General features: G+C 41.3%; 1 protein-coding gene across 1 annotated transcript; it reads left to right on the top strand.

Annotated features, from left to right (window-relative positions):
- Window positions 1-6,772: 6,772 nt before the first annotated feature.
- Window positions 6,773-13,509, top strand: kcna2b (potassium voltage-gated channel, shaker-related subfamily, member 2b). The gene is made up of 3 exons (XM_004558855.2): window positions 6,773-7,038; window positions 7,786-7,932; window positions 8,631-13,509. Exon 3 carries the CDS (start codon window positions 8,735-8,737, stop codon window positions 10,226-10,228), a length of 1,494 nt encoding a protein of 497 aa, XP_004558912.1. The 5' UTR covers window positions 6,773-7,038; window positions 7,786-7,932; window positions 8,631-8,734; the 3' UTR covers window positions 10,229-13,509.
- The last annotated feature ends 320 nt before the right edge of the window (window positions 13,510-13,829 follow it).

Raw genomic sequence — 13,829 nt, forward strand, 5'->3', positions numbered from 1 at the left:
CTATTAAATTTGCAGTTAAGCATTAATAGAATGAAAATACATGAAATGTTTTATAGCTGGGCAAAGAATTAGTGACTGCCTTACCTGTGCAACATATAATGCAATTAAGTACATGATATAAAATGGTTTAATCCTTCAGTACTGCAATATTCAATCATTTCATGGGTTTTTCTGGATTCTGCTGTGTGCAGAAATGCTGTTGGCACACAGGATGTGCCACTGTTTAACAAGTGTTTCCCGTGAAGAGCCTTGCAACGTGACAGTCTTTTAATAGTGAAAAACAGTGCTGGCCCAGAGTCCTTTGGTTACAGGAAAACACTAACACAACAGAAGAAAGAACAAAGAGAGCTCTCTGTAGCAGCAGGACCAGACAGGAAGCTTATGACGGAGTACTCCATCAATGAACTAGAAGGGCAATATTGAAAATAAAAGAGACGTCTCTCTGACAGATTTAGAAAGAAACATTTGGTGATTCCTAAATTTAATTCTACGTCAGACGTTTGGATGCCCCCTGGTTTGTCTGGTTGCACCTTAAAGAGCACTGAGCTGTGTTAGAGCACAGTGGAAAACTTCATGTCATCTCCCAGGCGAAGAGGTAAATATTAACATTGTAACAAAGGTTTGCAGCAATCATGCTGTCATGCTGTGTATGAGAAAGTGTGCTTTATTGCTGCGACGAGCCTGCCAGTTCACTAACCACTCTGCCATCTCTCTTGGCAAAAGTGTGGCTGAAAGAATCAAACCACTATATCTTTGGTTGTCCCCTCTTACATGCGCAGCAAATCCCCCCCACAGTCTATTTGTGTCTGTTTTCATTCTTTTGCTTGTCTGTTCCTTCAGTATCAAACATAGGAGAAGGCACAATGTGGCAGTCGATCACAAAAATGATGTCATCAGACCTCACACTAGCCACAGGGCTAATGCACAACAACTCTCCATAGTAACAGGGGAGGGCTGCTGGTGGCAGATTCAGCCCTCTGCAGGTGTATTTCAGAGCTAATCTCTTGAGCTGTTGGTGTTACTGTAAACTGTGCACAGGGAAAGGTAGAGGCTAGCAAAGTCTAATTTTGTGTATCAGTGTGTTTATTAGAATTGTACACTGTGTAGACTGGGTTTCACCATGCAGGGACTCGATGTGAACAGCAAGTTTAAGTTGAAACAATTTCAATATTGTGAGCCAACATCATCCCAGCACACACATAGTATAAAACCTTCACAATCAAAATGCCAACAGATCTTGAAGGGAGATGATGGAATGTCCCTTTGGATGTTTCTGGTCACCTGTGATCAGAGGAAAGAAGTCGTAGACACAAAATGTACATAAATTTTCCAAGGTTAATATTATCACAAGAGACACTGCACTTTGGGGCGAATTTTAATCCATAATTTGTTCCCTTTTGAGTCTTTTTTGGCTTCTAACACTTTAGGGGAAAGTCTGGATCATTAGCTGCAAAATGCTCCTCGCTTAATAAATATGAAGCAACTGAAACAGCTGCATACTGTGGCCCAAACCAATGCTTTCAGGGATGGGAATAGAGAAGCTGAGGCCCAGGCTGGTAAACAGTGAGCCAGAAGGTCTACAGAGCCCTCATTACAAGTAAATCCCCTCCATACAGCCTTCACACATCATCTTTCTCACTTCATTTGATTTTCAGAATTTGAATTTTCAATTTTCGTCTGTTGTTTTTGAGAAACAGCACGAGTTTAAGACATGAGCGGAAAATATAATCAAATAACTCCACAGAATAAAATTCTATGTCCACAGAGTGCCAGGACTTATCAATTATCAACACATGGGTAAGCTTTTTTAATCATTCCCATTGCATACTTTGGTATATTTGAATGTTATTCTCTAAAATATATGCTTATGCTTTCGACCCGAGGCGAGATCAGTTTGTTGATGATTAAATTTTTAATTTTATGTTAATTTAAACCATTTTTTATTTATTGGCTGCTTGACATCTTCTAACAGTACCAACCGCTAATTGTTATTTTTAATCATGATTACATTTTGTCTTAAAACCAGAGTCCAGATTAGAGTGAACACACTAATGTTCTAAAGGAAGGTGTCGACTGATTTCAGCTTCAAAATTCTTCATAAAAGAACTTTCACAATAAACTCGTGACTTTCTTAACATAAAGTATAATAAAGCATTTTATGCCCTGGTCATGTGACACAGTACACACGCCTCTTGTTGTTTTTTCCTCTAGTGACTCCCAGTTGTGTGATATTTCCCTGTTCGCTTGCAGAGCTACAGTCTTGGCACTGCAGGAAACGATGGTTGCTAAGGATGATGATGCTGTTGCTAGTGCTTCCACTAAAATCAGATTATTTCTTACTGCTGATTGGCTGATCAGTACCAGTTTTCAGCCGCAGGCGTAGCAGAGAACACAGGACTCCCTGTCCAGTTCTGTATACAAATGCAAAGAAAGAAATACCTTAGAAATACAAATATACACAGTCTGACACATGCGGGCCTGCAAGAAGATTTAGATTAAGCAAGAGCAGGATGTTCATTTGCAATCTTTTGCTGCCAAAACAAAGAGACAAATGGTAGAGAGGCTGACAGTTTAACACAGAGACACAAAGACGCTCCTGCATTCTGCTGCATGACTCATCACTGTCACCGTGACCTTTATCTGCTGCCCTCTCCACCTCTGTTCTTCCATCCCTCCCCTTCGTTTTCATTTTCTGCATCCCTCATTTCTGCATTTCCTGATGGCTTTTTTTCCATCCTCCCTAATCTAGTGTCTTCTGATCCATAAATATAAGCTCTTCCTGACACAATTTCCACCATTTCTCTGGTGTCTTTCCCAATAGTTGTTTTTCCACAACTCTTAGTAATATAATACAAATATACACAGACAGACTACAGGCAGACTGGTGCTTGATGCTTGTGGCTGACAGACTATGGTTTGTATACATTAACTGTTCATTTAGCTGAATTGTCCAGACAGAGAGCACTTAACTGCTGCCCACAGTTTCAGAAATTCCTTAGGGAAAATGAATGTTCAGTGGACGTGTCAGGCCACCAAGAGCCTCCATGCAAAGGTGATGTTTTAATATGTTGCTTATAGATTCAGCAGCAAATATCTAGTGATACAGAATACATGCCATTTGTATACTCCTCTCTTTGCTAAACCACACCCTCCAGATCAGCAAGATCATTGATTTTCTCTTGTTTTCTAAGGTGGAGAAAACAACGGAAAGTGAAACCACATCTAGAATCAATACCGGAGCACTCTGCTCTGGAGGTAAGGACATATCTCATCGTGAAAACCGGTTGCTTTCAACAGACAGGTATAGAACTTGCAAGGTCATTTTCTAAATATAGAGAGAGACCCCAGGGGGAGACATGCAGAGAACGTGAAGAGTGGGTGGAGAAAATGAGAGGAAAAAGAGGGATGAATGGCCAGAATAAGCTGATGAACTCCTTGGTGTGTCATACAGGAGCCGAGTTCTGCAACAAAGATTCGTTTATTTTTGTTCTCCATTTACATTAACTGCAGTTTCAGAAACATATTCATATTCATTTATACATGTATAAAGAAATGTGTGTGTTTTTGCACATGGATTTTTGTGGGCTTGAAGCCACAAAGAAACAGGGAGTCAGTATGTTAAGGAATGTACCGATAACAACAGCTCATCACTGCACGTGTGAGTGTGTTGCATCTAGTAAGATATCACCTGCTGCAGCACCAGCAGAGGTCACACAGGACAAAGCTCCTCCCTGCAGTCGTCTGTCATAACTTAGATAAACAACCTCTCTCCCTCACTCGGTCTCGTTCTCACTCTTCCAGTCATGCATGAGAAAGGCTGGAGATTTTAGGTGTGCGTGTCCGACACACATATCCTAGTCGTGCCATAATCATTTCAAAATATTCGTATGCCCTTCTCTTTCAGGAAGAATGGTTTCTGCGTAACCTCTTCACTTAGATGTTATCCCGAGTATTAAGACTGTATCCATCATATTTACTTCCTCTAATCCATCTTCTAAAAAAGAAAGAAAGAAAAAACAAACAAACAAAACAGAGTGCTTGGGTAGCATTTTGGAGCATAAGCTCCAATAAATTCACTGGCTATCACAACATGGTACATATTTAATACAGTGAAAAATAATGTTTGCATGGTTATTGCAGTCATGTGGGGTCAATAGTTGGGAAGCAATCTAAAGTTTCCCTTTCAGATTTTATCTGGCCTGCTTGGCTAAACATAAAACACAATCAATGCTCCTATTAGGTTCAGACTTGGCATAACCTGAAGGTAAGAGGGAACTGGAGATGGATCTGGCTATCTGGAAGGGGTTTGGGTCTGTCAAACTCTGGGTAAACTGTGTGGCATTGATATAAAACTGTTTATACTTTATATGTCTATGGGCATTCAAAGCCCAGCACTGTACCAGCTAGGAAATACCAACTTTATGATTTAGGTCAAGACTTTAGTTACCACTGCATTTTTTGTTGATATATATATATATATATATATATATATATATATATATATATATATATATATATATATATATATATATATATGGTTTCATCTGAAGTATAGATATGCGTTGTATCGCTTCAACATAGTACAACAGTAATTAATAGTGGGATTCCAATAAGACTTCAGTTAGCTGATGATTTTTTTATTTGGTTAAAGAAATAAAACGATTTTTAAAAAATGTATTCATGGTTTAGAACAGTGAATTCTAACATGAAAAACTGATGTTGGATCTTAAAACAAAAACACAAAACAGCTGCAAGACTTAAATAAACCTCACGTCACTGTGACCCTTTCTGAATCCCATATTCTATAACATGCTCTACGTGCACTCTTCCTCATCCCGTGAGTGAAAGTGTGTTTAGATAATTGCTTTCAACATGGTGGTGGAAGATGAATCATTGTTCTACTGACACCCAGCGCGGGATATTGGAAGCTGGGCTTGCTCCTGCATTTAGAAATGGGCTGTGTTCATTTACATTCACAAACAACTGAAGATTTAAGAGTTCCAGGGCATTTATCAGTAGAACCTGATAACACCAGAGTGGCAAATACAGTGCAGTACCGTAAAAAGTATTTGTTCCCTTCCTGATGTCTTATGGTTTGTATTTATCACACTTGCTTCATCATGCTTCAGATCATCAAATAAATTTAGATAAATGCAATTTGCAGATGTAGTTATTAAAATGATTATTTCATTTCGGGGAAGAGGAACGGGCCAAACCTAGCTGTGCTGTTTAAATCCAAGCTATAAACCAAGTCAGCTTGAGCCTCATGGCATTAACTGATGCCTGGACATTCTCCTTCAGGATTTTCTGATAGAGAGCAGAATTCATGGTTACATCATTTAGAGCAAGTCGTCCAGGTCCTGAAGCAGCAAAGGAGCCCCAGATCATCATGCTACCACCACCATGTCTGACTGTTGGTATGATGTTGTTCTTATGAAATGCTGTGTTGGTTTGGGGACTCAAACCTTCCAAAAAGTTCAACTCTTGTCTTGTCAGTTCACAAAATATTTCACCAAAAGTCTCGGGGTTCACCATGACGTTATTTGGTGAATGCAAGGCGAGCCTTGGTGTTCTCAGTGGTTTTAACTATGTAGCTCTCCCATGGATGCCACTTTTGCCCAGTTCCTGTCCAATTTTTGAAACATGAAGGCTGTCCTTAACTCATGCAAGTGAACCCTGCAGTTTTTTTTAGATGTTGTTCTCAGTTCTTTGGTGACCTCCCAGGTCACTGATTTACTCTTGGAGTAACTTTGGTATGCTGGCCACTCCTGGGAAGGTTCCAGGATATCTCCATTTGTGGGTAATGGCTCTCACCAGTGGTTTACTGGAGTCTCAAAGCCTTGGAAATGGCTTTGTAACCCAAAGTGATAGATGTCAGTGACTTTGTTTCTCATCTGTTCCTGAGTTTCTTTAGATTGTGATTGTGGTGATTCAATTTGAGATCTCTTTCACTTTGTCAGACATGTTCTATGTAAGGGTTTCTCGATTGTGCAGGTCTGGCAGTAATCAGGCCTGGATATGGCAAGTGAATTTGAACTCAACTTTTCAACAAATGAGCTTAATCACAGTTGATAACGAGGTGGGCAACTACTATTTTAAATAGGGCCAGTCAGGTTTGGACAGGTTTTTTCCTTCATAAATAGAAAAATTTTTAAAAATGTAATCTTTTAAAGTGTAATCTTTCTCACACACACACACACACACACACACACACACACACACACACACACACACACACACACACACACACACACACACACACACACAAAGCGATCAGGACAGGGGTGTTTCTATGTCATACATATAAAGATGAACTATTATAATCATTGGAGAGACATGAATTCCAAAACTATTCAAGACCGTCAAAAATAACTTTGAGCACCTGGGATTTTGTTGTTTTGTGCATTAGCTGTTTAAACGTGTAATTTCCCCTACAATTCTCCCTCACTGTTGTTCACGGTGTTTTTGTGCCTCTCTTTAGCCCAATTCTAATTTGTTATGTGGATATATATCCACATCGGAAACACAACAGAAGCCAAGTCATTAACAACATTTTATCGCTCAAATTTTTTCGGACATTCTCTGCCTCTAAGGGTTTTTTTCTTCTTCTTCTTCCCCTTAATCTCTTCTGAGCAGCGCGTGTTTTGCTTAGAAACGCTTCCACTCTCTAGTGGGCGATGCTTCCTCTTTAATGTGGAAGAGTGAGGACAGGAGTGTCGGGGGGTGGGGAGCGCAAAGGGATGGGGCGAGGCGCACAAGAAGCTTTTAGTATGCGCTGCAATGCCTAACTGCAGCCCACGCATCTCTACTATGGTGAATTATGGTGAAATATGAGAAACACGGGAAGAGCCGGCAGCTCAAAAACAGTTAGACGTGATGAGATGACACAGCCGCTGGACTGATTAGTCAAATAGGGGAAGAAGGGCACATATGAAGAAATAGACGAACGACCTCAAGACACCTTTTGAGAAGAGAAAAACTGGATTTAACAAAACATTAATAGGCTACATGCGTCTGCACAACAACAAGACAATCGCGGTGAATTCCTGCATGCCATTAGCCTATCTGAAATAATGCTGCCTGTACTCGGACAGATAATGCTATGCTGCTTTGTTTAGTGCATGGAGACTGTTGTGGATTTCCATGATCCGCACAGGATAGGGCTGCAAATGGCTTGAGCATGTCTGGCACCTGCCCCTCCAAACTAACTCGCGCTTGCAGTCAACTACAACATTTCCATTTAATGTCTGAAAATGCATGAACTTGGCTGCTTGGACTCACATTTATTAGCAATAGTTTATTTCGCCATCAGAGGGTTGGTTTCATCCATGGAGTTGTGAATGCATTCTGTTTCTTAGTGATGTGCATCACTGGTGTAGTCATATGGATTTTCCCCATCCGAAAAAAAGGATGGTGATATTTACGTTGAAATAATTAAAAAGTAACATTTTTTTAAACAACTTAGGAATCAAACAGGTGATTCCGCGTTATTTCTTAAATCTCCTCGGCGGCTTTCACAGTATCTTTTCTTCACTGATGCCAGGCATCAAGGCTGTCGTTGTTTTTGTTTTGGGCGACGGCAGTGTCATGTTAAATTTAACTAATGTCAGGATTTTAAGTGTGTTTAAGTGCAAACCACTTGCCCCCACCGTCGTCCCCGACCAGCTTCAGCCTGTAGCGTAGCTGCATCTCGGCATGTGCCCGCTGGTCACTGAAGCGATGGAGGTAACTCCTGCATCCTCACACCTTGTCCCCTCTCCCATTCCCACTGCCGCCTTGCTGCAGCGCCAGAGCTTCGGATGATATATGAGTGACAGGAAGGAGCTGCTTGGACCGAGGGGAGTGACTCAGGACCGGGCACTCTGCTTAAGATTTACCAGCAGAGGACAGAGACTGTAAACAAGCCCAATACGTGCCTGTGAAAAGTAGCAGGTAGGGGCTTTTGATTGATTGATTTTTTCAGACCTTATTTTAAAAATCAAAAGCTGAAACAAGTTTTTTGGGTTTTTTTTGTGGACCACCGTTGCTTTTGTGCAGCTGCTAATGAACAGAACAGATGTGTGTTATGTCAAACACGTGAATTGACAAATCTCCCAAAATCTTCTCTACTGAAAAAACTACGAAGTTTATTAAATTAGGTAAGATTTTTTTTCAGCATTGGTAGGAAATGCTGGTAACACCAGATTTATAGAGGAAGCTCATCTCAGAGACTGTGGAGCACTGAGCTCATAATCAGATTTGTTGGTTGTAATTGCACCCTGTGAGAGTGGATACTGTATTACTAGCCTGCATATTGATCCTGCAGTGTGCTCATATGAGGGAGAACTCATAACCTAATACACAGACACAATGGAGCCAGCGCTCGCAAATGGTTCTGCCCCCACCAACTTGTTATTTTCAAATGCTCTGCTTTCAAGGCTTTGAAGTAACATGGCCTTTCTGGGAAATAACAGCAGCTGAAAAATGTTTGGTTTAAGAATTGACAAAATAAGTGGATCATAAATGTTTGCCAGTGAATACAAGTTTCTGAACAAGTTATTCGTTTAAAGTCCCATAAAAAGTAGAGCGTGAAGCATGTGCTGATCACATTAATATTAAACCTACCTCTGCTTTCTGTCTGTTCCTTTTAGCAGGCAAATCTGCCTGACTGTACAAGTGTGTGGAGACTTTACCTACTTGTGGCCCAGCGTGGCCCCGCCCGGTCTGAAAGCTGCAGGTCCCATCTTCTTCCATCATGACGGTCGCTACCAGCGACCCTGCGGATGAAGCAGCAGCACATCCAGGTCAGTCTCATGACCATTACGACTCGGATCCGGATCATGAATGCTGCGAGAGGGTTGTCATTAACATCTCAGGCTTGCGCTTTGAGACACAGCTGAAGACACTTTCCCAGTTTCCAGAGACACTGCTAGGTGATCCTAAAAAAAGGATGAGGTATTTTGATCCGCTCCGGAATGAATACTTCTTTGATCGGAATCGACCAAGTTTTGACGCTATTCTGTATTATTACCAGTCTGGAGGGAGACTGCGCCGGCCTGTTAACGTGACTCTTGACATTTTTTCTGAGGAGATCCGGTTTTATGAATTGGGTGAAGAGGCTATGGAAATCTTCAGGGAGGATGAAGGTTTTATAAGGGAGGAGGAGCGGCCTCTGCCAGAAAACGAGTTCCAGAGACAAGTGTGGCTTCTGTTTGAATATCCAGAGAGCTCAGGACCAGCTCGCATCATTGCCATAATCTCTGTCATGGTGATTCTTATCTCTATTGTCAGTTTCTGTCTGGAGACACTGCCACTTAATCGAAACGAAGATGAGATGTATAACTCACTCCAGTCCACATACAACACCACCACTCCATCTGCAAGCTTTTATTTTACAGATCCTTTCTTCATTGTTGAGACGCTTTGCATCATCTGGTTCTCTTTTGAGTTCCTAGTTAGGTTCTTCGCCTGTCCCAGCAAAACTGGATTTTTTGGCAACATCATGAACATCATTGATATTGTGGCAATCATCCCGTACTTCATCACCCTCGGCACAGAACTAGCAGAGCGGCCAGAGGATGGCCAGGCAGGCCAGCAAGCCATGTCGTTGGCTATTCTCCGTGTCATCCGTCTAGTTAGGGTATTTCGTATCTTCAAACTCTCACGTCATTCCAAGGGACTCCAGATCTTAGGGCAGACACTGAAGGCCAGCATGCGTGAGCTGGGCCTCCTCATCTTCTTCCTGTTCATTGGTGTCATCCTCTTCTCTAGTGCGGTCTACTTTGCAGAAGCAGACGAGCCAGTTTCTCAGTTCAGCAGCATCCCCGAGGCCTTTTGGTGGGCAGTGGTTTCCATGACAACCGTAGGCTACGGAGACATGGTCCCAACAACTATTGGGGGGAAGATTGTGGGGTCTCTCTGTGCAATTGCCGGTGTGCTGACTATTGCACTGCCTGTACCGGTCATTGTATCAAACTTCAACTACTTCTACCACAGAGAGACAGAAGGTGAGGAGCAGGCACAGTATCTGAATATGCCAAGTGTGCCTAAAGCCAGCTCAGCTGACGAGCTGAAGAAGAGCGGTCGGAGCGGCAGTGGATCCACTCTCAGTAAGTCTGACTATGTGGAAATCCAAGAGGCAGTGAACCACAGTATGGAGGACTTCAGATCAGAGGCCAGGAAAACAGGAAACTGCACCCTGGCCAACACTAACTATGTAAACATCACCAAGATGCGTACAGATGTATAATGCGAGCTCGGATGATTTACTTCTGCTGGGATCTACAATAACTGTAGTGGGAAGCTAAAGGTCCGCATACTGATAAATGTATGGGGCCCAGTATAGGAGTACAGAGCAGATCAGTGAGATTAACGTGGAGAAAGGGTCAGTAGAGAAGACCACATCCTCTCCCACATCATGTTCATACTATAGAACTGTCAGCTGTCGTATTCACGACATTGTTAGTGTTTGCATGGAGTTAGTCTTACCTGTGAAAGTAGTTATCCTGCCTCCAACAGTAGCAAAATTGTAGCCTAACCATAATAATCAATAATAACAATATAAAAGGACCACAAATTTTTTTTATCTTCTTTCTCTAATTGCTGCACAAAGGATGCATGATAACAATATTCCAACAATATTACAGACGTGTCATAACTTATAAAACAGGCCACTCGATCAGCATTCATGGGCAGCTTCAATCTGCTGCTCTAACTGCCAAGGTCCAGATACACAGAAAGATCATTTCAACCAGATCACAGCTGTTCTCTCGAGGGAACACCGAATTAAGAAAGAAAGAACGAGAGTGCAGCACCAATATGCTGGTGGCCATGTGCACTAGTATTCATTCCCTTGCTACATCTTGTCTAGTACAAGCTAGCAGAGACAGGTAGACACCAACAGCCTAAATGAGTGCTTTGCTGTAATTCTGTACACCACATTCTTTTCCTGCCATTTCTTCTTGATGAAGTTCAAAATGATTTACAATGTCTATGCAGGGTGCGTGACTCTCTCCACTCGAAGCCTTTTCTTGCCTCTAATTAGTGCAGATTAGCAGGTGAACAGCAGAACACTGAACAGAGTGAATGTCTTAACGTATTCTACTAATGAGTGTTTTTAATATAATTAATTTATGATCAACGTGGTCTTATTACATATATTTTCATGGCCTTAATGTTGAATGAAATACTCTTTTAGTGTTCTGGGTGAGTTTCCAGCCTCTTTGCTGTAACCTTAGACACGCAGTTAAACGTGTTCAGCTTGACATCACTGCCCAAAATAAACGTTGCTGTTCTTGACTTCAAAGCATTCCATGTGTGTAGGAATAGATACAATGATTTTGTGGGCAAATTGCTGACATTCTGTTGCATATATCAACACAGCTTAGGTCTCATGATCAACTGAAATGTATATATGTCATTTTTAAGCTTCAGCTTTAGTGCCAGCATTTGAGTTTACTGCAAGTCTGCTTACGACGTCTTAAGCAGTTAGCTGTTAAAACAGAGTAATCTGACCTAATCAAGCTGCTTCACAGCGTTATCCTTTAATGGCCTCCATCTAAGGCAGACATGAAAAGGGAACATTTGTTTTCCTCTGAAAGTTGTTATGTGCAACCACCTGCTAAATTGGATCTTGGTTTGTAAAAGACATCAATTTTCTTTTGTTAATTTTGTATGCATTGTTTTCCGTTTCTGCACCCATTTCAGAAATCATTCCCCTGGCCCAACATATTTAACTAACCAAAACTTTTGCAGTTCTGATTTTGCAGAGCTGCATGTCCTCAAAAGTAATCATTGGTGCATGCATTAATATAAGTAATATTTGACAATAAAGAAAGGAAAACGTACTTAATTACATACATGGAAAGTTCTAAGTTAGAGAGGGTAGTGTGTTCATGTGGCAGCTTATTAGCTACCTCCAGCATAGGAGATGAAAGATATCACACTATGATCCGCCCTGTGGATGCTAACAACATCCCAAACTCTTCACTTTTCTATTCGTTATAGTCTGTTGCAGTCATGACCTAGTATCTATGTATCGTGAAAGCGCACCGTCTGCTGCCAGCTCAGTGGATGCACTGAGTTTCATAGCTGATCAGTCAGAGTTTTTGCTCACCCAAGTGTATTTGTAATGCTCCAAGGATCTGTCTGAGTGCTGCCATCTCTAACATATAGGTCCATCAACCTCGGTGTGTAATATTTTGTGGGTGAGAGAGCTTATGAGAGAGAAATAGACTCAGACACAAAGAGACTGTGAGAGAAACGTAGAGCTTTCAGAGACACAAGCTGACGTCACTGCTCTCAAATGCTGCTCCCCTTGTTTCCAGGCTAGAATGACAATGGTGCTCAGCGTTAGCACAGTGTTTACAGCCTATGTACTGCATATATTAAACACATGCACATAGTATATTAAACAAAGCAAACTGAAAGGAAACACTCCGTTGTGATGATGTCCACAAGTGCGTGTGGACCTGTGAGATAAGCTACAGTGTCTGCAAAGGCAAGTTACTGAAGACTTAAAATATAAGGAAGTAGAGCAAAGTCTGTGAAGGGAAGTATGATCATTCAAGTGAGACAACACTGCCGCAATTTTCTCCCTTGTATTTTTCTTATGTGTATTTGCATTACTATGAGCTGCTCCTGTGTACAGGAACACCTACGTATATATGTCACTTCAGGCTTAGGCTGGACGCTGTCTTTGCTGCTCTTCTTAGCAAGCATACAACACCTGAAATGACAACAAACTCTCAGAGGAACCAACAGCGTGGCACATCAGGATCTAAGTCATGGATAACACGGCTTTGCTGTACTGCACAACACGAGTGGACTTGTACACGGACACACATTCATACAAACACTGGGCATTTTAAAACATACAGACAGTGTACACAGATGCTTACCCGAGAGATGTAATCTTATGGACAGACGCATTTCTGTGACAGACTTCGCTGCCACAACGGACCTAAACCTGCCGATTGTGGGGTTTGCACAACTGTAGCCATGTAAATGTATCTAAGAGTTAGAGCTGCTTTGATTATGTCGTCAAGTACCTAATGCTTTAGAACCAGACTCTGCCATGTGTAGGTTCCTGCGTAATAGAAAATCCATGAAACTGATTTGCTTTGTCAGAAATGATAAAATCCTGTTGTTTTTCACTCTGTTTTTGTATTAATTAGCTGCCTTTGAGCCTCAGAAGTGGATGGACTGAGGTTTGATGCAGAGCTTGGTCAAATAAATCCTGTCTCAGTACAAAGTTACTCTCAGAACACCAGTCGCTCTGCTCTGTCTTCTTCAACTGTTTGACAGGCAAAAACGTGTGTGAATGAAATATAAGATAATCCTCAGCTCATTGACTGTGTTGTTGTCTATACTTACAGCTGTCTATGCTCACTATATGTACAAGGATTGTTTTATCTGCTATTGTATGCAAAAGAAGGAACTAAGAATCAAGCTGTATATTATTACACCCAAAGAAATATGGATTTGAATGTCTGTCCTTATCATGTCCTATGAACATAAACTAAAAACAGAAAATATCTATTCAGAGATACTTTCATTATTTAAAATAAATGTATATTATAAAGTTATTATGAATTATACTGGTCTCATTGATAACATCAAGAATATATTTATGCTAACATGCAGCTACTGTTGTGTTTTTCTCATGTGGATTCACACCGTGGTGTCCTATAAGCAGCTGTCACAGAAACGATAGTGAAATCGGCTGTGACATCATTTTGTGTGAGAAAGAAAACAAAACAAAAAGGAAAAAGCTGTAACAGAGCGTAGGGAACCGCTACTGGAGCATCTGCTCTCATGTCCATTACATAAGGTGTATCAACCCTCACCAC

Source organism: Maylandia zebra, linkage group LG20 (assembly GCF_041146795.1).
Source record: "Maylandia zebra isolate NMK-2024a linkage group LG20, Mzebra_GT3a, whole genome shotgun sequence".
Lineage (NCBI taxonomy): Eukaryota > Metazoa > Chordata > Actinopteri > Cichliformes > Cichlidae > Maylandia > Maylandia zebra.

Excerpts from the sequence above, each read along its gene's own strand:
- kcna2b (XM_004558855.2), top strand. The coding sequence starts at position 8,735 with ATGACGGTCGCTACCAGCGACCCTGCGGATGAAGCAGCAGCACATCCA.